The following is a 23,060-nucleotide window of genomic DNA, read 5'->3' as shown; positions in this document are numbered from 1 at the left end:
CTATAGTGAATGCATAATCTGAAAGTAACATCTTTCTTTTTCTCTAACAAAACAAAGAGGCAAATGGAGATTGACTGTGGGTGATGAAGCCCTTATCCAACAACTCCTGAACCTGATTAGCAATCTCTTCTTTTTCTGCTTTTGATAACCTATAAGGAGCCTTCTTGATAGGTCTAGTTCCTTCCTCCAAATAAATGGCATGATCTACTTCTGTCTTATGGGGAAGACCAGGAGGAGTTTCCTGATATTGCTGTAACAGTCCCAGCATGTCACCTTCTTCTACTTTGAAGTCCTTACCAAATTTCTGATTGCTTCCAGCCTCAAGATTTAAACCAAATAAACTAACCTCTCTCTTGAGAAGCCTCGTGAATTGTTTGGCTGTTACCAACTGCAATTTCTTAGATTGAATACCAGATAAGCAAACTTCCTTGCCCATGTCTTCGAAACTCATTGTCATGGCCTGTAATTCATAGTAAACTTACCTAGTCTTTTGAGCCAGCGGCAGCCAAGATGATATCAATAGGACCAAGATCCAAAGCAAATAGATCCATGGTACAGGAATACTTCGAGGAAAGGTTAATGACAGCACCATTACAGATTCTCTGGCTGATGGTGAAAGTAGCATTAGCCACTTCAAACGTCAAGCTGCGAGGAAGATCATCCACTGCTAGCTTCAATGCGTGGATAGACTTAGAATTTACAAAGCTGTTGTGGGTGCTTCCACTATCCACCAAAACATGGGCATCTTTGCCCATTACTTGCCCTTTGATCGTGAAAGTGGTGGGGCTACTTACACCCTTTAAAGCATTGGTAGATATTGTGTACAACTCTCGCCTGGTATCCCAGAAATTTCTTCATCACTCACAGCCCCACCTTGCAGGGTTCACAATGATCAAAGGAATTCTCAAGATGGTAGCAGCTTTGCCTACCCACTTCTGTGAATGGACTGTTTACCAGCTATGTAGAGAAAGGTAATAAATTCCAGGTCCTAGAGCCATTCATAGCTATCAGCTCACTTGGGTTCTAGGCTCTTGGATTGAACACATAATTCTCATCATCCACCTCATCATCCCTTAGAACCTCATGCCACAGTTATGAAACTCTTCTGCATTTTCTGTGGTGGACAATTTATCCTCAGATTCAAATATCTCTATAATCATACTTAGTTTGCCTTGATTGATTTAGCTTTGCATTCCTTGTTTTGATCCACGCTCCATTTCTCTCCACATCTAAAACAGAGACTTTTCTTTCTCCTCTCATCCATTAGGGATTGAGATACGTGTCTGTGTGCCTCTTTCTTTTCCTTATCATTGTCTTGATGTTAGAACTCTTGCCAAAAGTATTAGACCCTGAAACCTTAACAGTGGGATACTTAGGCATTATCTTACCTTGTGCCCCATAAGTTGGTTGAGAAGGCTTAACCCAAATGAAATTTTTGTTCACCAATGGGCTTTTTCCAATCATGATCCACAGTAGATGACTTCTGAAAAGTCCCAATTCCAATAGATTTTTCCTTGGAGTTGTATTTGGACTCATATAATTCTTCTAGCTGCATAGCCTCATCCAAAGACTTGGGTCTAGATGCCATTACATCTGAAGTAATAGATGATCGTAACCCATGTATAAACCTGATCATTCTCTTGCTGTTGTCACGGGCATCCTGAGCCCGTGGCATGGTGGGCTCCTACGTGGACTGCCCAGTCAGCACGCAGCCATAGCAACAGCCACGTGGACTACCACACAGGGAGCCATATCATGTTGACTGCCACGCAAGTAGCAGCCAGTAAATGCAGGTGCCATCTCAGCAGGGCGCCACATCAGCAGGTGACGTCGGTATCAGGCGGCACCAGGTCAACAGCCACATGGCAGGTTGGTACATCCAGTAGGTCTGCCAGCAGTTTGGCAGGTCGGTGGGTAGCAGGAAGCTGGTCGGTCAGTTCTAGGATCCCAGGGGCCTATAAAAAGTAGGCCCCCCTTGGCCCTCATTCTCTATCTCACAGTTGGGCACTTCAGCCCACAGAATAGCAGCAGCCAGGCATCCCCGCAGCAGACCAGTAGGGTAGCCTCAGCCTCTTCAAGGATGTAGTGAGGATTCACCTCCTCCAGTTAGTCTGGTTTATACAGTTTTGCAGTTTGGAGGCCCACTACATTCTCTCCCTCTGATTCTCTCACTCACATCCGCAGCACCACTTTGTGTATTCAGTGCATCATCTTGCAGTTTGCAGTTAGTATTGAACAAGAGAGAGAGTGAGGATAATCTATCTGCCACTACAGCTGTTCATCAACTCCTTTCACAAACAAGGAGAGCTTCCAAAATTGCCTTATCACAGTGCATGACTGAACCATTCTGTGACAAATCATACCATTGGCACACACATTGATCCGCAATCAAAGGTGAGAGATAGGTAACAACCATCTCATGTCCAAACTCCTCATGTAGCCAAAGCTGGTCTGAGTCCATTGTCAACTTCTTGAAAGGTAATGCCTCCACCAGTGTGAGCATATTCCTCTAGATGTAACAAATGGTCCAATTCAGGCATGAGCAGGATAGAGTAGAGTAGGAATTGCAATTAGGAAATAGAAGCCCCAAATTCCTTGTTCTGTAGGTAGAGAAGCCCTAAATTGTGCCACCCGGAAACAGATTTACAGGCAGAAAGAGGGGCAAATGAGCTTTGATCAGAGTCAAACCTGGTATAGATATTCCAGCAGCTGAGGCGACTCCCTGTATGTGAGCAAATCAGCTTTTGGATCAGCAAATCTCCAGATCGCTGCAGAAATCGGATTCTGCCTGCACCACTGATACGCGAGCAATTCTGGCTCAAAATTTTGGAATTTCACTGAAATTCTTTAGGGCTTCTGATCAGGCGGTTAGTTTGATCACAACGGTGTCACAAAAATCGGAGCAATCAGAGGCTGACACGTGTCAATGTGGGTATAGAAACACCTGTCCGCAACAGAGTTTTGCAGGGAGGTAGACCCAAGGCTCAAGAGCTGGTGCTCCAAATTTTAGAGTGAGATGGTAAAGATTTAACCACAAAATCCCATGAAAAGGGCTCTGATACCAACTGAAACATAGCTTCTACTAAGGCTGCAACAGTGACTAGTTTTAGAGAAACTATGAAATTGCATAGCAGAAATGGCAGAAAAGGGACGTAGAGGGAAAAACATAGGTCACTCTTACTGGAAGAAGGCATGGGATTTAGCAGCTCCCACGTTGCCGGCTAGCTTGGAGCTAGGCGCACTCCTCCTTGCATGTGCAGCCAATAGGCTGATGCTTAGAAAATACCAACACTCATAGAATAAAATGTGATTGCATCAGTACTTACCTTGATGAGCTAGCCGACATCTTGTGGCTTAGAGATTGTGGAAATCCCTCTGGGCTGGTTGCAGGTTTTCTAGAGGATTGCAATACTGAACCGGGTAGTCAGAAAACAAATACCCAAATGATTTCGTTTGCCATCAGTAGAAAGGCAAGCCATATCATGGTTTTTCCTATGGAAAGGCTCACTTCTATTTCACTTCTATTACGCATGTTGGTCATTTATTAAATGTGTAATTTAGGTTTTTGTTCAGTAAAAAAATAAGTGTGTAAGCACAGCATGCTTCATTCATCCCTGATTATAGGAAACTCATTTGGTAATGCTCAGGTATAAATTTATTAAGGCACTGCTAACAGTATCACTGGAAAGCTTCACTGCAACATTCAAGATGTTTGATAGAGATGGCGATGGGTACGTGTCTGGGTCTGAACTCTTCATTTTTTAATCTAGTAAGGGTGTTGTAGATTACTATAATGTATCTTTATGAAATTGATTTGCTCCTTATTATCTCAGTGTTCTTATGACAGCACATCCCAAATTTCATTGCTACTTGCTATTTGCATGTTATTTCTTTCCTTTTTTATGAGTGCAGTGCTTATTCCTTGCAAAAACCTTTGTCCCTTCAGCTTCATAGATTTGCATGAGTTCAAGAAAGTTATGCACTTGATGAGAAAAAGAGGCAAGGAGGGCAATACTGAACACAGTACTATTTATTCCACAAGACGTTCTGAAAATGCAACAGAAGGTATTAAACTGCTGAAGTTTCTTTTTGGGGAGAACGGTGAGAAAGTATTGCCATATGAGGAGTTTATTCTATTTTTGGAACAGCTACATGAAGAGGTGAGCCTACATCCCAGACTCTTATTCCTACTATATTCCTATTAAGGCCAATAATCGTTTTGTCGCTTATGCCTAATTCAAAGTTACAGTGCATGTTTTGTAACCGTCATGAGCTGTTACAAAACATTACTTAGGTGGCCAAGTGGTGACATTGCAGCAGATGAGAAAATGAATTTTGTCTTCAAAATCATACCATTTCATTAGGCGTCAGAAGTAATACAAAGCGTGGAGATTCTGTCCCTGTCAACTTCTGTAGAAACCTGAAGCCTCTGCTTGGGATACATACATCTAGCAATAAAAAATAGCCAAATATCAATATCCAAAAATTGCTGCTCAAACTGGCAATTCAATTGATCGAGGGAGGACTGCAAGGAAGATTATGCTTTTGGAATAATCCTAGTCTCTGTCCCAACATGCCTTTAAGGATGCATCTGAGTTACATTCATAATTGTGTATTTGTTTCCAGGTGGAATGTATTATGTCTCCTGCTTTTCAAGTGTGTCAACTTCACATGTAGAGTCTTGTGGGGTTGTGATACCTGCTAAGTCTCAATCGAATTCCTACTATGCATTGTTGTTTAAGTATCTATCCCCTAGAGGCTGGACATTGTGATTGCTGCATTTTGTGGGAGTACCTCATACAAGAGTGAAGGCCAATCTTTGCAAACCAAGAATCCACTGCTCCTTAAGCAATTCTGATGAGTACCTTTAGTCAGAACTCGTCTCTGTACGGTATCATGACCTTTGAACTCTGTTCTGAAAATTAGATTTGCCCACCACAATGTTTTTGCTATGATGATGTCAGTGGGAATGCCTTATTTTTTCAAGTTCAAAGTTGTTATGCAGTTTGTGGCTTGCTCATGTTTTGTAGTTCTCTATATAGAAGTGTTAAATGCCCTATCAGCTTGCCTTTGAAATCCTTGTTGCTTAACACTATTTGTTTGGGAGGGATCGAAATGAATCTATCTTTCTTTTCCGAACAGTTGTAGCTTGGATGAAGGGAGTGTGGACTACTTTCTGATTAGCCTGCTCCTTAGCACTAGCCTTTTAAAATTCATCAGGATCCTTGTTATTATTTTGTCATAGGCTGGTGTATGTTGTGTCGAAAGGGGTTTTGGGACTTTTAAGGTAGGGATCAGGGTATATTCACGTTTTGTTTCATCTCATGAGTTATATGGAGAACTAAAGACAATTTCATAGTAGCTGAGTCAGATAAAGTGATGGTTTTTGAACTTGTGGGTGTGATTATCATGCAAAACTTGTGTTGCTTGTTTTGTTTAGACTTTTAGGTTGGGCATATTCTTGGACATGGGCATGACAGAGGCAATGATTTGTAGTTTTGTGAGTGTGCTATTGTGAAACGAAGATACCTATGCTTCATTTGAAGATGTGTGATGCTGACTTCAGGAGTAAAATAGACCTTCTACCAAAATAGATAAAGAAATTTTAAGAAGTGATTGTTTAGCGGTGGCAGGTGCGAGAGTTGTCAGCAGAGCTTTGAGTGGGAAGCACTAATTTCAAAACATTCTTTTAAGAATTGGATGGTTGCCACTGAACCCTTGGCATGAATGGTGCTTTGCAGATCCTTCTGTTGGAGTTTTCTCACTATGATTGTAAGCACCGCCGAAGCATACCAGCTCAAGACTTTGGATCCTCAATGGTTGCAGCGGCTTCCTTGTCTAATATAAACAAATATTTGGATCGAGTAGACAGTCTTGGTACTGATCCAAACTTCAAAGGTATCTACATTCCGTATGAGGTGAGACCCTCACATTAGACTCTACATGTTTGTCAAATAAAGCAAGTTTTAATGGTTCTGTCTAGCTGACCAAGTAACTTTCCTACTTCTGAGTGGCATGAAGTGGAACACTCATTCTGTCATTGAATTGACCTGTTTGTGTTAGTGAATCTGCATATCTCTGAAGCCTTCTATTCTAAACATTTTCTCCTGTATTGTGCTTATGTTGTGAATCCCATCAGTGGATAGGACTATTTGGGTCCAGATTACAGGCTTTCAGGTCTGGGTAAGCGCGGACACCATAAAGTCTGTGGATGATTCAAATAATTCAAACTTTTAGGAGCAGTATGAGACACACTGCAAAACGTGTTTTGAGCTGTAGAAACTTTTATAAATGTTTCCGCCGGAAACGTTTTGTCAAAACAACCTGCCTGCCTTTTTTTTTTTGGCGAAACCTACAATTAGGGTTTCTGTGTAAAGCACATATGCCGCCTTTTTTCATTCTCTGCTCCTCAGTGTGGTCTGCGCATCCTGCTCTGCCGCTCCACTATGGTCTTCTAGCCTCTCCATCCCCCATCCTTCATACCCGTAAGCCCTCACATTCTTTTCTTTTGATCTTCTCTTGCAGGCTGGTCACTGCAGCCTGGGCTGGCTGCTCCAGCTGAGAGCTCTCCTCTCTTTTGCAGCTTGCTTCACCTTGCAAGTTGCCATTCCCTCATCCCTCTCCATCCCATTCCCTCATCCCTTTGCTTCACCTTCAAAGAATACAATTTGCAAGTGTTGCGCGGAGACATTAGGTGGATCAGTCCCTTAAGTTTGAGCTCACTTCTTGTTGCAGGGAGGCCATAGTACGAGGAATTGCCATGCAATTCGAAAGGCTGAGAGCTCTCCTCTCCTCTGCAGCTTGCTTCACCTTGCAAGTTGCCTCTCTATCCCATTCCCTCATCCCTTGCTTCACCTTCAAAGAATACAATTTGCAAGTGTTGCGCAGAGACATTGAGTGGATCAATGCCTTAAGATTGAGTTCACTTTTTGTTGGAGGGAGGCCGTAGGACAAGGAGTCGCCATGCAATTCGAGAGGTGGTATTCATGTCCTGCAGAGGGACCTTAGAGGGATGCAAATATTCGATCCCTTCTTCATCATAGAGTGACTAAGGAAGTCATACAGGCAAAGTGTTGCTAGAGAAGCAAAAAGAGGGCACTGAGGATACATCATCGTATACTAGAGATGTTGAGGGCATCGATGCGATTCATGGGAGCTAGGTATACACCATATCTTCTACACAAGTACATGAGACTTCATCTAACTAGCCTACCCCTGATCAGTCCCTACTTTCTCAATGTGTCCACTGCATCCATATCTGTGGGGCTTTCTGCTGCAACGATAGCTCCTCCACAACCTCCTACCAAGAGGCATGTGGTAATACTACTTCTATGAGGCCCACTTCTCTATAGGTTGCTTGGGCAGCATGCTTGACAGACGATGCAAAGGCTTAAATTTTTGTTTTCTTGCAATCTCTCTTTTAAAGAGTCAAGGACTCCTACATATAAGAAATTCTATAATGCACTTGGAGTTGCAACTAAAGCAGGAGCTCCTCTCACACCTGTTGGTCGAAGACTCTCCGCACCACACGCTTGAGGAAAGGTGTGTGTCGATCAAGAAAGATTTGGAAGGCTTCGGCTCAGTATGGATGCACCATTGCCTCCAATGGATGGAATGACATGAAGAGGAGGCATATGATCAACATTTTGATGAAGTATTGTGTTGTTGCATTGCATACTGGCCTCCATATTACATGAGAGTGAATTTGGAACCACATTGAGGCAGCCATAAAAGAGACAACAGAGATAACATGGTGCAATTTATTACTGATAATGGCTTGAATTGTAAAAGGATGGGAGCTCTCCTTGTGTAAAAGTATCTGAAGATTGTGTGTACCCCTTGTGCCTCACATTCTCTTGATCTTTCGATGGACGGCATTGGAAACCTACCATGGGTGTCTTGTGTGGTTGAGCGGGCGATACAAATAGTTACTTTCATTACTCGCAAACCACATGCACTTGCTCTCTTCAAGAAGAGTGTCAATGGGAGCTTGTGAAGCCATCAAAGACATGGTTTGGCGACACTTTCTTGGTACGCAGCAAGTAACCATTTAGTTACATGCTTTAAAATTCAAATTGTTTAATATTCTAATACATTGTGAGTTGTGCATATGTGAGTTCTTAAAATTGCAGGTTTGCAATTGGAACTTGCAAGTGCAATCTACTAAGTATCCTTTACTACTCAATCCTCTTAGGTTGGTGAAGACAAAAGGAAGCTTGCGTCGCATAATAAATAGTGGTGATTGGCTGAATTGGAATGTCTCAAAGAAACCAAAGGCATGCTTTTTGGCAAGAAGGCCTATATATTCAGGTTGCCTTGGAGCCCTTGTACTTCATACCTCACCTCTTTGATAAAGAGGTTGCTTGATGAGCCTTTTATACGAGTTCATACAGAACCTATTTGATCTAGTGTCATATATAATTGTATTAAAATTTTAGCTCCAGATTCATTGAGTTTGCTTTCCTTCGATGATTCAAATTTGTGTTTGAGTTTTAATGTTGCCTTCTCACTTCTCAAGAAGGATGATATCTTGAGGATTTGAAGGAAGAGGTGGAATTGACTCCATAGGCCAATTTACATTGTTGCGCACATGCTTCATCCGTTGTGGAACAATCCTATGAAATGAATGATTCCATGCTTATTTACTGGTTGGACAAGTTACCTTGAGCAATGAGCATTGAGTCTTTAATCTTCACATTTGAATTTTGATATTAGTGTGAAGGAAAGAGAGGAGAGTGGAACGTTAGGAGAGGGAGACACAAGAAGTGTGGGTGTGTTAAAAAATGTGTTGAGCCACACCACAAACTCAAAGGTTTTATTAGGATTAGGGATTCACCCTATGATTGTCTTAAGACAGTCATAGGGGTCATAACTTTTAAAGGGTGGCAATGTGCCTTTACCCCAACAACCTCCCACCTAAAGGCCAATGTGCCTAAAGGGGAGAAAAGAATAAAAATTACAGCAATATACAGTTACTGTATACAAGACCATAAAATAAGAATGGTCTCATCCTAATCCCATGATGTGGCGACAATGTGCAAACCGCTCTGTAGGCAAGCTCTTAGTGAGCAAATCTGCAGGATTATCATCAGTATGCACCTTCACAAGCTCAAGCCGCTTGTCTTCCAGTACCTCCCTGATGAAATGGTATTTCACATCTATGTGCTTGGTCTTCTGATGAAAGACCGGATTCTTTGCCAACATGATAGCACTTTGACTATCACAATGCAAAACTGGCATATCTCCTGTAATGCCCAAATCTCCCACCAGCCGAGTAAGCCATATTGCTTCCTTGCAAGCCTCAGTGGCTGCAACATATTCAGCTTCAGTGGTTGACAGTGCAATGCATTTCTGCAACCGAGACACCCATGATATAGCACCTCCTGCAAATGTGAAAATATAACCGGTAGTAGACTTCCACTTATCTGCATTCCCTGCATAGTCTGAATCTGTAAAACCATGCACCAATGCATCCTGCCTACCATAGCATATGCACAAGTCTTTGGTACCCTTGAGATACCTCAAGACTCCTTTCACTGCTTCCCAGTGCCGCTTGCCTGGATTTGCCATATACCTGCTGATGACTCCCACCGCAAAAGCAATATCCGGACGAGTGGCAACCATGGCATACATCAAAGAACCAACTGCAGATGCATACGGAACCTTGGCTATCTCAGCCTTATCATCATCTGATCTGGGGCTGTCCTTACTGCTGAGTTTTAAATGAGGAGGCAACGGGGTACTAATAGACTTCCCCCCCTCCATGTTAAACCTCTGCAATACCTTGCCAATGTACTCTTCCTGTGACAGAAACAAAAGTCCCTTAGACCTGTCACGAGTAATCCGCATACCTAGTATGTGATTTGCATCACCCAAGTCTTTCATGTCAAAAGACTTATGTAGTTGCTTCTTCAAAGCAATAATCTCCTGCTGAGATTTGCTGGCAATCAGCATGTCATCCACATATAGAGTGAGTAGCATCAAACTGCCATCCTTTGCCCGTTTGGTGTACAAGCAGTGATCGGTCTCACACCTATGATACCCTTGGGACTGCATGAAGGCATCAAACTTCTTGTACCATTCTCTTGGCGCCTGCTTGAGTCCATACAAGCTCCTCTTGAGCTTACACACAAGCTGCTCTTTCCCTTTAACAGCATATCCCGCTGACTCATGTAGATCTCATCATGGAGATCTCCGTGAAGAAAAGCAGTCTTCACATCCATCTGACATAAATCCATGTCCTCATGAGCAACAAGAGCTAACACTGCTCTCAAAGTAGTCATCTTGACTACAGGGGAAAAGATCTCATCAAAGTCAATGCCCTTCTCCTGCTTAAATCCCTTGGCAACCAATCTGGCCTTATACCTCGGTAAAGCATTTGAATCCACTTTGACTTTGTAAACCCACTTGCATGGCAAAACCTTTCTGCCTGCAGGTAGTTGCACCAAGTCCCATGTATCATTTTGAAGTAGGGAGTCCATTTTTGACTGCATGGCTTTCTCCCACTTCCTTTTCTCTGTTCTTTCCATAGCTTCCTTGAAGCTGGAAGGCTCACCACAATCTGTCAGCATGATAAATCAGCCACATTATTGGCTCCTGGAACAAACCTGTCAGGAGGCCGTTGTACACGGGTGCTCCTCCTAACAAAATGTTCCGTAATAGGCTGCTGTCTAGCCTGTTCGTCATGCATGACGGGTGGCTGTACCACCATATTTGGCTATTCTATAGCGCCATTTGCTGGCATATCCAGTGGTGCATCATTGGCAAAATCGTCTGGCTGATTTTCAGCCTGTATACCCTCTTGAACAGGGTTATTTACAGCAGCCTGCTGCTGCATATTAATGGGCATTCTTTGCTGTTCGACATCATCATAAACAACCCTCCTGTATTCCGCAGGTTGCACGGGTTCTCTGTGTACACAATCCTCTTTAAAGATGACGTCATTGCTGCGTATAATCTTCCATTTGACAGGATCCCATAACCGGTACCCCATTTCACCTTCGTCACCGTAACCCATGAAGATGCATCTGAAAGACTTTGGCTCCAGTTTGGTGCGCAATTCTTTGAATACATGAGCAAAGCACTCGTAGCCAAACACACGTAAGTGCTTATATGAAGGTGGCTTGCCAGACCACACCTCCTCTGGCACTTTCAATTCCAAAGCCTTGTTCGGCGACCTGTTAATTAGGTGAACTGCTGTTTGCACGGCTTCTGCCCAAAAGCCATGGGGCAATGCAGCATAAGACAACATACATCGAACTTTCTCGTGAATAGTTCGATTCATCCGCTCACTCACACCATTTTGAGATGCATTATGAGGGGCTGTGAGTTCCTGTTTAATGCCCTTAGCTTCGCATAACTGTACAAAAGCATGTGACACATACTCACCCCCATTATCGGATCTGAGGCATTTCAGCCTGCGTCCTGTCCGATTCTCAACCTGAGCGACAAACTTCTTGAAAGCATCTAAGGCATCGCTCTTATGCTTTAAGAAATAGACCCACACTTTGCGTGTGGCATCATCAATAAAAGTAATGAAATACTTTGCACCCCCTAGTGATAGCTGTGGCATCTCACACAAATCAGTGTGCACTAGATCAAGCGGTGCTCTATTCTGGGGAGTTCTCCTCTTATGAGGAGTCATAGAATGCTTTCCAAAAATGCAATGATCACAAGTAGGCAAATCTGAAAATGAAAGAGACGGCAGATAACCCAAACGTGACAGTTCTTGCATTCCTTTAACGGACATGTGTCCCAACCGGCTATGCCACAATGAAACCTTCGGCAGCTCGGTTATGGCAACAACATGATTACCTGCACTGGAAACATAAAGAGGGTACAAGGTATCACTTTTATAACCCTCAGCCACTACAACCTGGCCATCAGTAATCACCCATTTGGAATCCCCAAATGTGGTGTGGTAACCACTGTCATCCAACAAGCCAGTGCTAATCAGATTTTTCTTGATTTGCGGCACATGGCGAACACCATCAAGCATAAATATGCGTCCATAAGGGAATACTATTTGTATACTGCCAATCCCTGCAATCTGACATGCATAGTTGTTCCCAAGGTGAACAACTCCATGAGTACGTGTGTAGGAAGTAAACCACTCCCTATGAGGCGTAACATGAAAAGAAGCACCTGAATCCAAGAGCCAGGTGTGCATGTCATGGCCATCAACAACCAATGTATGTGCAATTACAGCAGAAGAGCATAAAACATCATGCCTGTCACTGTCACTGTCCTCTGCTGCAACATTCACTGCATCAGTGTCATCTCCCTTGGCCTTGCCTTTGCCTTTGCTTCCACTGCCTGCATCCTTTGCCTCAGCCTTCTTGGCTTTCTGATCCCGTATAAACTTGAAGCACTTAGACTTCACATGTCCCTTCTTGCCATAGTAAAAGCATTCAATATCCTTTTTGCCACGGGATTTGGACTTGCCAGCAGATCTCCCCTTCTGCTGAGTCCTACCTCTTTCCTGTACCTGCAAAGCATTGGAAGACTTGCTGCCCATATTATTCTTCCTGCTCATCTCCTCCATAAGGAGAGAGCTCTCCACATCAGCATACATAAGAGTGACATTTGAATTTGACAGAGTGGTCTTGAAAGTGTCCCAACTCTCAGGGAGGGTACACAACAAGAAAGTAGCCTTGAACTCCTCATCAAGGTTCAATCCCTGTGCAATAAGCTGTGTAAAGATGGCATTGAACTCACTCAAGTGTGAGGTCATAGCTGTACCTTCCTTCATGCGAAGGTTGACAAGCTTCTTCAACCAATAAACCTTACTGGCTGAACTCTTTTGGGCATACAACTCTTCTAGCCTCTGCCATAGGCCATAAGAGGTCTTTTCTGCCTGAACATTGAACACAAGAGAATCAGTGAGAGTAAGCATGATAGCCGCCCTTGCGGACAAATCAAGCTCCTCCCACTCATCATCTGCCATCCCAGATGGCTTGACACCCTTCACCCTTATGGGCTTAGAAATCTTCTTCAGCAGAAGTACATTCAAACACTGTTCTGCCCATAATGCATAATTGTGTGCCCCTTCCAATTTCTTTATGTTCAGTATTGAAGATTCACTTCCCCCTGATGCCATATCAGATAAGGAAAGTGCCTGACTCCCTGTAAGTAAAAAAAAAAAAGACTAAATAAAATTCTGATTTCTCAGAAAACCTGCTCTATCAAGAGCCAGGAGCACTCACAATAGTGCTGTTTTTTACTGTAAAAAAATCTGCAGCAAAACAGAAAATTTTCCCTCCAGCCACTGTACCTTCTGACACACTGTACCGTGCTCAAATAGGCATAAAACAGTAACTACAGAATGCTGCAGCTGTTCCACAAGTGCTTTACAAGTGCATCATCATCTGACGAAACACAAAACACTGATGTTCTGATCACTTCTCCCACCTCAGATGAGGTATTGCACTGATTTTATATGCATAAACCACTTGTCATACACTGTTTTGTCCACTGAAAAAGACTCCAAACACCTCAGCCTGTCACAAAACCTGCAACAAAGTATGGGACAAATCCCAAACAATCACCCTTCTGCCAAGGGGATAAAAGGCATCTGAAGATCTCAAACAGTAACTCAAGTGCTCACAAGCAAAATCCGGGCAAAAGCCCCTTGATTTGACACCTGTACCAAGTGAAAAAACACCTCAACACTGAGGTAGCATACAAAATACAGCGCTCTCCTGGCACTTTCACTTGACAAAGTAATTCATAAACTGCCTGTGTGCACAGTGGCAACACAGATCCCAACGTACAAACACCGAAAAGAAGATCTTTTGAGCACTGTCAACGATGGACAGTTAGGGACCGAGTAAACTCGATGCGCCCTGGCCAAGCGTGGCTCAACTAAGATTTTCAAAGTGTCGTACACAAATTGTGACCTGCAAAGAAATGTCACTGATACATTGCGGAAAACGAGACCAATGTGGGCACCCTGGCTCCACACTGCCTCAAGGCATACACTGCATACACTTCCAGGCAAAAGCCCTATGAAATTGTCACCCGAAAACTGAGATTTGCACTCAGCAAAAGCATAAAAGCCCTCTGCAAATTAAGGCATCTGACCTTCCCGAAAAAATAACTGTGCAACCACCACACACTGTGGCACTAGTCACCTCAAGCACGAGGGACACGAGTGTACTTGATGTACCTCAAACACACAGTTTTAAAACTGGAAAAATTCGGAAATGCGTCAAGAAAAAAAACCTCGTACTTCTGTACCTGCGTGTACTTGCAAGTACCACGCAAAAGGGTAGAGTGCTCTCACTTTTTCCTTCTTCCCCCAAAAATTTTTTTCTGTGCCTGCTGTACCTTCTGTACCTGCGCAGGGTACCTGCTGTACCCTGTACCTGTGAGGTCACGGATCCCCAAAAAAAAATTTCGAAAGTCTGGCTGAGGGTACAGCCGGTATGGCTGGCTGTCGCCGCGTCCGTACAGCCGCATCCGTACAGCCGGTACGGCTGGCTGCAGCCGCTGACTGCGGCCGCCTTGTAGCTGGTAGCAGCTAGCAGCAGCTAGCTGCTTCTGTAGCTATAGCTGCTCGCGCAAATGCTGCGCGCAGCTGCTCCTGCGCGCTGTGCACGCTGGCTGCGTCCTGCTCGCGAGCTGCTGCGCTGCTCGCTGCTGCCGCGCCCTGCTCGCTGCTGAGGGCACGAGGCCCGAGAGGAGAGGGAGGGGTAGACCGGAGTGAGAGGGAGAGGAAGGCTCTGATACCACTTGTGAAGGAAAGAGAGGAGAGTGGAACGTTAGGAGAGGGAGACACAAGAAGTGTGGGTGTGTTAAAAAATGTGTTGAGCCACACCACAAACTCAAAGGTTTTATTAGGATTAGGGATTCACCCTATGACTGTCTTAAGACAGTCATAGGGGTCATAACTTTTAAAGGGTGGCAATGTGCCTTTACCCCAACAATTAGTATGTCAATATTTACACATGCAAGTCTTCACTCTTTACGTTTGAATTTTGATATTAGCGTGTCTTAACTCTTCATGTTTGAATTTTGATATTAATTAGGCAATATTTACTATTTACACATGCACCATGATCCATCATCCCAGCTTGGCTGTAATTTTTTATGACTTATGAGTCATATGTTATGACTTATAATTTATGCAATTGTCAACAGAAGGACATCATTGAGTTTCGGAATGATATGGGTCATTTTTCTCGAGCTATTGCCAAGGAAAGAGACAATAGGCTCCTTGCTCTTACTAGTTTGCAATAAATCCACAAACTCGTGTTGTAGCAATCATAGCACATGCGTATGTGGTGTATTGTGGTGGTATGGAATGCCATGATTCATCAAATGCTGTGGGGTTATGTGAGAGTATCGGGATTTATTTAGGGCTCAACGCCTACAAACACATGACTATCTTTGCCTTTTTAGGGGGATAGGTTACTTACACAGACAATTATGAGATGCTAGCTTAAATCATAATAATGCATGTTGAAATATTGGTTGTTGATACTCAAAACTTCTTGATACTCTTTAGGACAGTCGTCGCTACTCAAAACTTCTTGATACTCTTTAGGACAGTCGTCACTTACCTTGGATATTGGTAGCATGTGCCTACCTTAGGTATTGGTAGCATTGTCAGAGTAGAGTTGCCAGTTGGTTCATTTGACAAAGATGTTGCTTTTGACCAGGACTTCATGCTCATCCGATGCTTTTGAGTAGGTGGATCTTTTGGTAGGATTGTCGGTTTGGACCAATAGTGAGTTGTTTCTAGCAAGTTGACTACTTTTGAGTTTTTGTGAGCTTAGGAGTGAGGTGTTTGGAGAGGGGAGTATGTCGTGTGCACGCTAGGGACAGGTAGGTAGATGATGGGCTAGAGTGTTATCCTTGGGAACATGGGTCAGCAGGATTGCTTTTTCGCTTTTCTTGGCGCTTGTGTGCTTTTCTTGGATTTTCTAGGCGAGCACTCTTGCCTGAGGCTATAAAGGGAGGAATAGGTCCATAGTAGCACACGCGGGCCAGCGAGGGAGCAGAGCTAGGAGCTACCAATGCAGTTGTTCACCAGGCGGTATGGGATGCCAAGGGTGAGGTTTGGCTTGCAAGGCTGGTAGTTTCCAGGAGGCTCTCTTAGTGGGGCTGATCGAGTCCGGATCAGCATGGTTGGGTGGCGAGTTGCCTGCATACTATCCTTTTGTTCTAGACCGTGGTTTCGATAGGGTTAGCTCATGTGAGGGCGTGACAATTACCCTCTTGATGCCCTCGTTCCATTCCTCGGTTTGCATCTCTGTCTTCATTAATGAAGATTGGGGTTCCTTTCGGGTTTGCTCTCTTCATGAGCATGTCTTGTATTGCTTTGGCATGTTTAAACTAGATGATCAGTGGCTTGTTGCATGTCTCATCCCTTCCCACTCTCCATGCATTCTTAATGTGAGTTTGATCCACCCCAACCTTGTCATGCATGGATCTCCTAGGGCTGACTGCATGCTCTCTTGCACTCACCATCTTGAGGTTGACGGATCATTTTCACTGCCTGCTTTTCTCGTCAACAGTCTCTTGGATGACTCTCATTGATAGTCAGTGTGTTATGGCTGTAGCAAGGAAATCCAGTTTTTCATGCCCATATGTGCCTGCCTCCGTTCAACTCAACATCACAGGGGCTTGGATGTCCCCCACTCATATTCATTCCCTCACACAATACTGGCTCATGTCTTTTGTAAAAGAGGAAGTTGCTAGTAAAGCTCCCTAAGAGATTGGGATTCTTCTTACTTGGTGTGCAGGTCATCATACTAGAGGAATCAAACTGCATTGTTTGTTTCAAAGTAGATTCAAGGATGCTGAGATGGAGTCTGATTATATCAATAATGGCCATCATATTGTTTTGTCAAAAGATGTGCCTACCCTTTTTATTAGGCATTTTATCCTTGATAATCCATCATAAGATGCACTACTGCAAAATTATATGTCAATCATGCATGAAGGAAAAATCTTATCATTTAGTTAAAGCATTAATATATTTAGTGTGGCAGTTAGATGAAGGATAGCTTGAGGGGCCTTGGGGACAAGATCCAAGAACCCATAGGGTTGCCTATATACATATAGACGTTTTGGTTGTTTCAAAATAAACTAATTTGATGTTTTGGTTAGTTTTAAAATAATGTAATTGTCGTGATAAGTAGCATCTCTTCCACCTTATTCTCATCAACTTTCAAGATTTACTAATTCTTTTGGAAGCTCTTGTAAACTATTTGCATATAAAAGGGGTTTTTTAATTGACAAAATTGTAACTTTGAAGTTTCCATAAAGGGAAAGTAATGTACTACCCATATGTAATTTGGGGTCTAGCTATTACCCCTTGAACGCACATTGTATGCAGGCTTTTTGAGTGGTGCACCCCTTAGGGGCCCTTTTAGTGCATGCGAGCTTAGGTCTTTATAGAGTCATATAGTCCCATATAGGACCTTGTGTTGATGGAAAGGAGGACAGTGTGGGGAGACAGGTGAGTGCATGAGATTGTGGGAGACTGAACATCGACAATTTCTGACTATACATTACCTTGATAATGAGCAAAAGGGTGAATGTATACAAAACCCCTCGGGATTCCATATAGGGTTAGGCTCAAATCCTTGCTTCGAACACACACCGCACCACCACAACGCGCTTGCGGGCACACACATTTTCTTTACCAACCATAAGAGACAGTCAATCCATATATGTTGTAAAGCTGTATCACGGTCTTTTCTTGTCTCTGGGCTGCAGTAGACCCTTTTATTGCCTATTGCATATGTTTTTGTCTCCTTAGAAATGGTGCTCTCTTTTGTTTCCATGCCTCTATATTGTTTGATAGAGTTTTATAGGTGTGGTTACCGAATAAGCACCAGGTGTGCCAAAAGATGTTTGTGTCCTTACAGCCTAGACAGTAGTAGCAGCTCCTGGTTGGACATTCATCGAACATTGGTGCTTTGCATTTTATATTTTATTTGACCTGTTTATCTCAGGATGAGCTTTGGCACAGCTTTTATCGCTGTATGTACATGATAGGTTTCCTCCAGTTCCATACTCGCAATCTCATTTAGAAAAACTCTTCCTTAATTAATGTAAATGCACAAGCTGAATAGGAGTACTCTTCAATATTATTTCCTTCAGGATTTCCAACAGTTTGCTGAGCTGCGTAGAAAGCGAAGGCTTTTGGCAATAACAGCTTATGCTGCTGGAGGCATTCGTGGTGTTTCAAAAGAGGATTTTCAATGGGCTGCTTCTCAGGTAACCTTGTGTGACAGCTGAAGACATTGGATAACGCATAAAAGTTTTGTTATGTTATGAATGTCTCTTATCAATGTATATACTGCAATCTAACATGTAGTGCATGCTCAGGTCTGTCAAGTTTCTCTGTCAAATGCAGCAGTGGATGTTATCTTTCATGTATTTGATAGTGACGGCGATGGAAAACTCAGTTTGAGTGAATTTTTAGGGGTGCAAGATTTGCGTGAAGTAGGCCTTGAAGATCCTCTGCAGCCAGGCATAGTCCGTACTGTAAGATGTATATGGAACTGTGCTAAGAACAATTGCAACTCTGGATTATCATGGTGAATCTTCCATGATAAACCTTCATGTGATCTCTTCTGCATGCATTCTTTCTATCTGGCCTAATCAAGTTCCATCAAGCTGTTCTCAAAGAAAATGGTGGCTGTATAGCTGTGTACTTGTGAAATGTAAACCTGATGCAGAATCTTCTGTGATTCAGACAAGCTCCACCATGCTGGGTAGGTACTGTATGGATCTCAGTATGTGCTCTGCAAACAGCTTGTGAGTTAATGGCCCTATGAGAGAGACTGTTGTAAGTCATATAAGCTGCAGTTTTCATGACACCTTTGTAATGTAAACATTCGGGGTTTAAGCTATTTCAGATTTCCCAGTTAAATTTATGCACTTTTTTATCCTTGCTGGGTTCAATAAATCTGGCATGACATGAGATCAAGGAACAAGCAGCAACAGAAGCTTTTTAAGCATGACATTTCCTCTGACAAATGATGAGAGAATGTACTGAAGTTCTCCCACTTTGTGTCCTCACATGAGACATGTCAGTCCGCTCTTGCAAGTTTCAAAGGGCAGTGTGTGTTGGAATGTGCAATGGCCAAGTCATCGTGCAATCAAAGCATGAGCTCTGCTATGTAAGGTTTTAGAAACACCGAAGTTTGATGAGGAGGAGATTGGTTTTCTTTTTATTTCAGTGCTTTGAAAATATTAATCTTGAGGTTTTAAAACTGTTCTACATATGCACGTCTGTGACTAACGTCTTTTAGATCACATCTAGGACATAGGGATTCATAAGGATTTTAGTCATGTAGAAATTTTACTTCGTCTACGAAATCCTTTTATTAGTTCCAAGTGTCTAGGGGAGATACACAAGATCCTCCATTGGTCTGTGTGTCTCGTATTTGCGTACTCTTGTTGTGAAGGGGGGGCTTGGTCTTCGTGATCTTTGTATCTGGAGGATCAGATCAAGAGTGAATCCTCGGCTCGGGCAGTCTTCTCGGAATAGATCAGTGATGGGTTGGACCTCTTATCATATGTGCTTTGGTCAGCCTTTTCATCGTGCGTGGTGGCTCCACCTGCTCCATATCGTCTCTTCTTGCTGATCCATGGTGCCCTCATGTCAACTATCTCCTGCTCTACCCCACTGTGTCCTCCAGTTGACTTGAAGGCATAGAAGCTTGTGATGTGTTCATGTGCTCGATCTCTCTCCTATGGCATTGTCACCTAGTAAGGTCTCTCGTGTCACATCATCTCCATCAAATAGAGGCCAACGTAGACATGGTCATGGAAGTGGGTTAGTCGAGAGAGTGGTTAGAACCCATGTCCCTCTTGAAAGAGACAGTGGCACCGTCCTCAGAGGGACACGGGTTGCTAGTAAGTGAGGCACGCACGCACACATGTATGCACGAACACACACACACACACACACACACACACACATATATATATATATATGGAGAGAGAGAGAGAGAGAGAGAGAGAGAGAGAGAGAGATTCCATCTACACACACACACACACACACACACACACACACATTTTTTCTTGGGGTGAAATCTTTGATTGATTATATTATATGAGTAGCAACCTCAAAACAAGGTGCTACAATTACATCAACTGAAAATTTTAGTATATGCCAAAAAGACCTCATGATCTATGCAGTGGGTTTGCAAGCAATCAAAGAAAGATTGTTGCAAAGAACGCCTGCCTAAAAAAGCCAAACAAAGAGAAAGTAGGATCACCAAAGACTTTACAATTCCTATATGTCCATTAAGTCCATAGTGCCCAGTAGCGAACCCAAACGAAGAAAAGATGAAACTCCGGTTTGGATGGATGAAACCCACACACACACACAATCCTAACAATGCAGTGTAAAATGGATGCTCATCTAAAGGCAAGAGATGAGTTGAATGACAAAGTGGCTTATATCTTTTTACATTAATTCGTGGAAAGGTCACTTAAAGGATGGTAGAAAGATCAAGATTGGGTAAATGCAAGAATTTAACACTTGCTTTTGGAGTGGGCACTATGAATGTTTCCATTAAAGATACAAGCAGATACAAGCAGTTTGAATGGTATAGTCTTTTATATCATTCCCTTATTACAAAAAATAATCGATGGAAGTGGGACGGGTTATCTTGGGAAGCCCATAAGTTAAGCTAATGAAACGATTTGAGAACGAAGGAGATGATAAGATTTTGAGAATTTTGAAAGGCAAGTAAATGAATCACCATGCAGCCCCACTATATATACCGCGTTTGAGCAGTGCAGAGGATACAAGTTTGAAGGGATTTACATCATCATTGTGGCTAACCTCTCTTTTTCAAGAGAGTACAACAGCGTTCAAGGTATGTTCTCATGCATAACTAAATGCCTCGCTCAGACTACTTCCATACAGGCTGAGTCAATGGCTCCTCTTTTTCTTACTTGTAAGCTACGTAGGAGTGCTTCTGAGGCTCACATATCGTAGGTGGCGCTCACTACCCCTATTGCATCGCCATTCACTTGTGGCCTCACGTTAATAATGAAATCCCATAAGTACACATATGGGTCTAGTGATCTCTATAAGGTGGTGTTTGCTCCTAATGTGTCGCTAGTGGCATGTAAGTCATTTGCTACCGCACGAACCTCCTCATACGAGCATACGAACAATTGATGGCCTACACAGTATCAACTTAGGCTATACGGTTGACCTTTCTTGCTTATGTAACCGCACGAAGAGAGTCCTCAGCAAGTATGCCATGTGGTCTTTTATACTAAGGCGCCACGTGGTCTTTTATACGTCACATAATCTTTCATACTATGGAGCCATTGAATGCCATAGTGGACCATCATCTTTTAAGCATCCGGCCGAGGGGGTGCAGTAGGCTAGCTGCGCGCGGGGGCGGGGGGGGTAGGCTAGCGGCATGAGGTGTGTGGAGGCCAGGCCGGGAGGAGAGGCGGGGAGCAGCAGCAGGAGGCAACAGCAGTGGAGGGTGCAGCAGGGGCGGAGGGTGCTACAGCGGGAGGAAGGCAGCGGAGCTGCAGGGGCGGGGGAGCTGCAACGAAGGGAGAGGGACGGAGATGGACGAGAGGGCTGGATAGGAGTGGAGGAGGGGCAGGTAGCGGGGGAAGGGAAGAGGGAGGAAGCGGGGAGAGGCTAAGAGAGTGCGGGTTTGAGAGGAGGGAGCAGGAGGCTGAGAGGGGGCGGGGGTAGGAGGCTAGGAGAGGTTGGCTGTGAGGGAGCTGAGGGAGGGGAAGGAGACTTAGTGCGGGGATCTTGAAGATGAGAGTGAAAGCACTATTGCTCAACTCTAGCAAGTTTAGTGTATCCTTTGCTCAATTGGGCCTACATCATTGGTTGCATCATGAAAATCATGCTATGTGACAACCTCCACCAATAATCCAACTACTCTCTTTGCATGGTTATTCGAGATGTGTTAAAGATCCATCGGAGGCCCTCACTTGAAGAGGATAGTAAGACCATGTTGTTTGCATAGAGGAGGATTTGGATCATGGAGTCGTTGAGAGAGGAGGATCGCTTGGGCCTTCCCTTGTCAAATTTATGAATTTATGAAGAAGGATGCACATCCTTCTTCATAAATCTTGGGACTCCCACACAAAGTGGGTACAGAGGGGGTGAGAAGCCATTGTTTGTGGAAGCATGTTTCCCCCAACTTCCATTTGTTCATTTCCTTGCATCTTAGGATTCTGTGACAAGAAGCTAGGTATCTTGCGGTCGAAGGTTCCAATGAAGGATGGCTCTCCCTCATAGAACTACACAAGAGGCCCCATAGGATTCACCATGGAGATGGGCATTGAGATACAGTGCACTCTTCCTAATGCAAATGTTGGTTGAGGGTCCTAGAGCTCCTCAGGCACTCTAGTTTTCCTTGCAAAGGTTCTTTGTTAGATTAGGGTGAACAAACCAAACCTCCCCACAAAGTTGCAGAGTGATTCCGGAAGTCGTGAGGTTGTGGTGGAAGGGGTGGGAGATTGAGGTTTGACTAAGCTGGAGTTAAGAGCCCTGAGATTTGGGTTTTCACCTGCTTTTGTGCCAAAACTCATTGCATCTTTTGAAATCAAGGTGTGCGTGTGTGCGGGGACCATGCATTGAGTATGAACTTAAGGTCAAGATCCTAAAAGGAATTGACATAGAGGTGTTCATTGGGTCGAGTAGGATATTGTTAGAGGCCTTGTGCTCTGGCTTTGGTTCAAATCCTAGCACTTTTGGTCACCCTGCTAGGCTACTACTGTCAGTTTTAGTCACTCTGCAATTTTGGTCTTAAAGCAATGAGTCATTGAGTTAGCCTTAAAGCAATAGCTTGTAGGTCGTTGCGTTGCGTTATCCTTAGAGCAACGGCTCCTTATCATACCGACATATTAAAGTAGTAATTCCATATGGTAGCAATTGGTTTATAGTAGCGATTGTGAAGTCATAGCATTGTCCTTAAAACAGTGGCCTCAATAAAGCAGCGATGACTCTTAACGCGGCAAACCTTAACACAATGGGTTGGATATAGCAATAACTTTGTGGTCGTTGCATTAACCCTAACGTTGCAACTTGACTTTGGATTTAA

The 23,060-nt window shown here is 43.5% G+C and overlaps 1 protein-coding gene across 4 annotated transcripts in view; it reads left to right on the top strand.

Moving 5' to 3' along the window:
* Positions 1–19,167, top strand: part of LOC147903875 (calcium uptake protein, mitochondrial-like) — a 54,602-nt gene extending 35,435 nt beyond the window's left edge. For 3 of the 4 annotated variants that reach the window (XM_087401842.1, XM_087401825.1, XM_087401849.1), the window contains 5 exons: positions 3,648–3,731; positions 3,947–4,160; positions 5,742–5,918; positions 18,115–18,231; positions 18,343–19,167. In XM_087401842.1, coding sequence (XP_087257968.1) covers positions 3,648–3,731; positions 3,947–4,160; positions 5,742–5,918; positions 18,115–18,231; positions 18,343–18,558 — 808 coding nt within the window. In that variant the 3' untranslated portion in view covers positions 18,559–19,167. The remainder of the gene's footprint in view (positions 1–3,647; positions 3,732–3,946; positions 4,161–5,741; positions 5,919–18,114; positions 18,232–18,342) is intronic. The other variant, XM_087401833.1, reaches the window with a different exon arrangement.
* The last annotated feature ends 3,893 nt before the right edge of the window (positions 19,168–23,060 follow it).

Source organism: Dipteris shenzhenensis, chromosome 3 (assembly GCF_047967505.1).
Source record: "Dipteris shenzhenensis isolate YYH24624 ecotype China chromosome 3, Dip_SZ_1.0, whole genome shotgun sequence".
Taxonomy (NCBI): Eukaryota; Viridiplantae; Streptophyta; class Polypodiopsida; order Gleicheniales; family Dipteridaceae; genus Dipteris; species Dipteris shenzhenensis.
The sequence above is the reverse complement of the archived record's forward strand: the minus strand, read 5'-3'. Positions and strand labels throughout refer to the sequence as shown.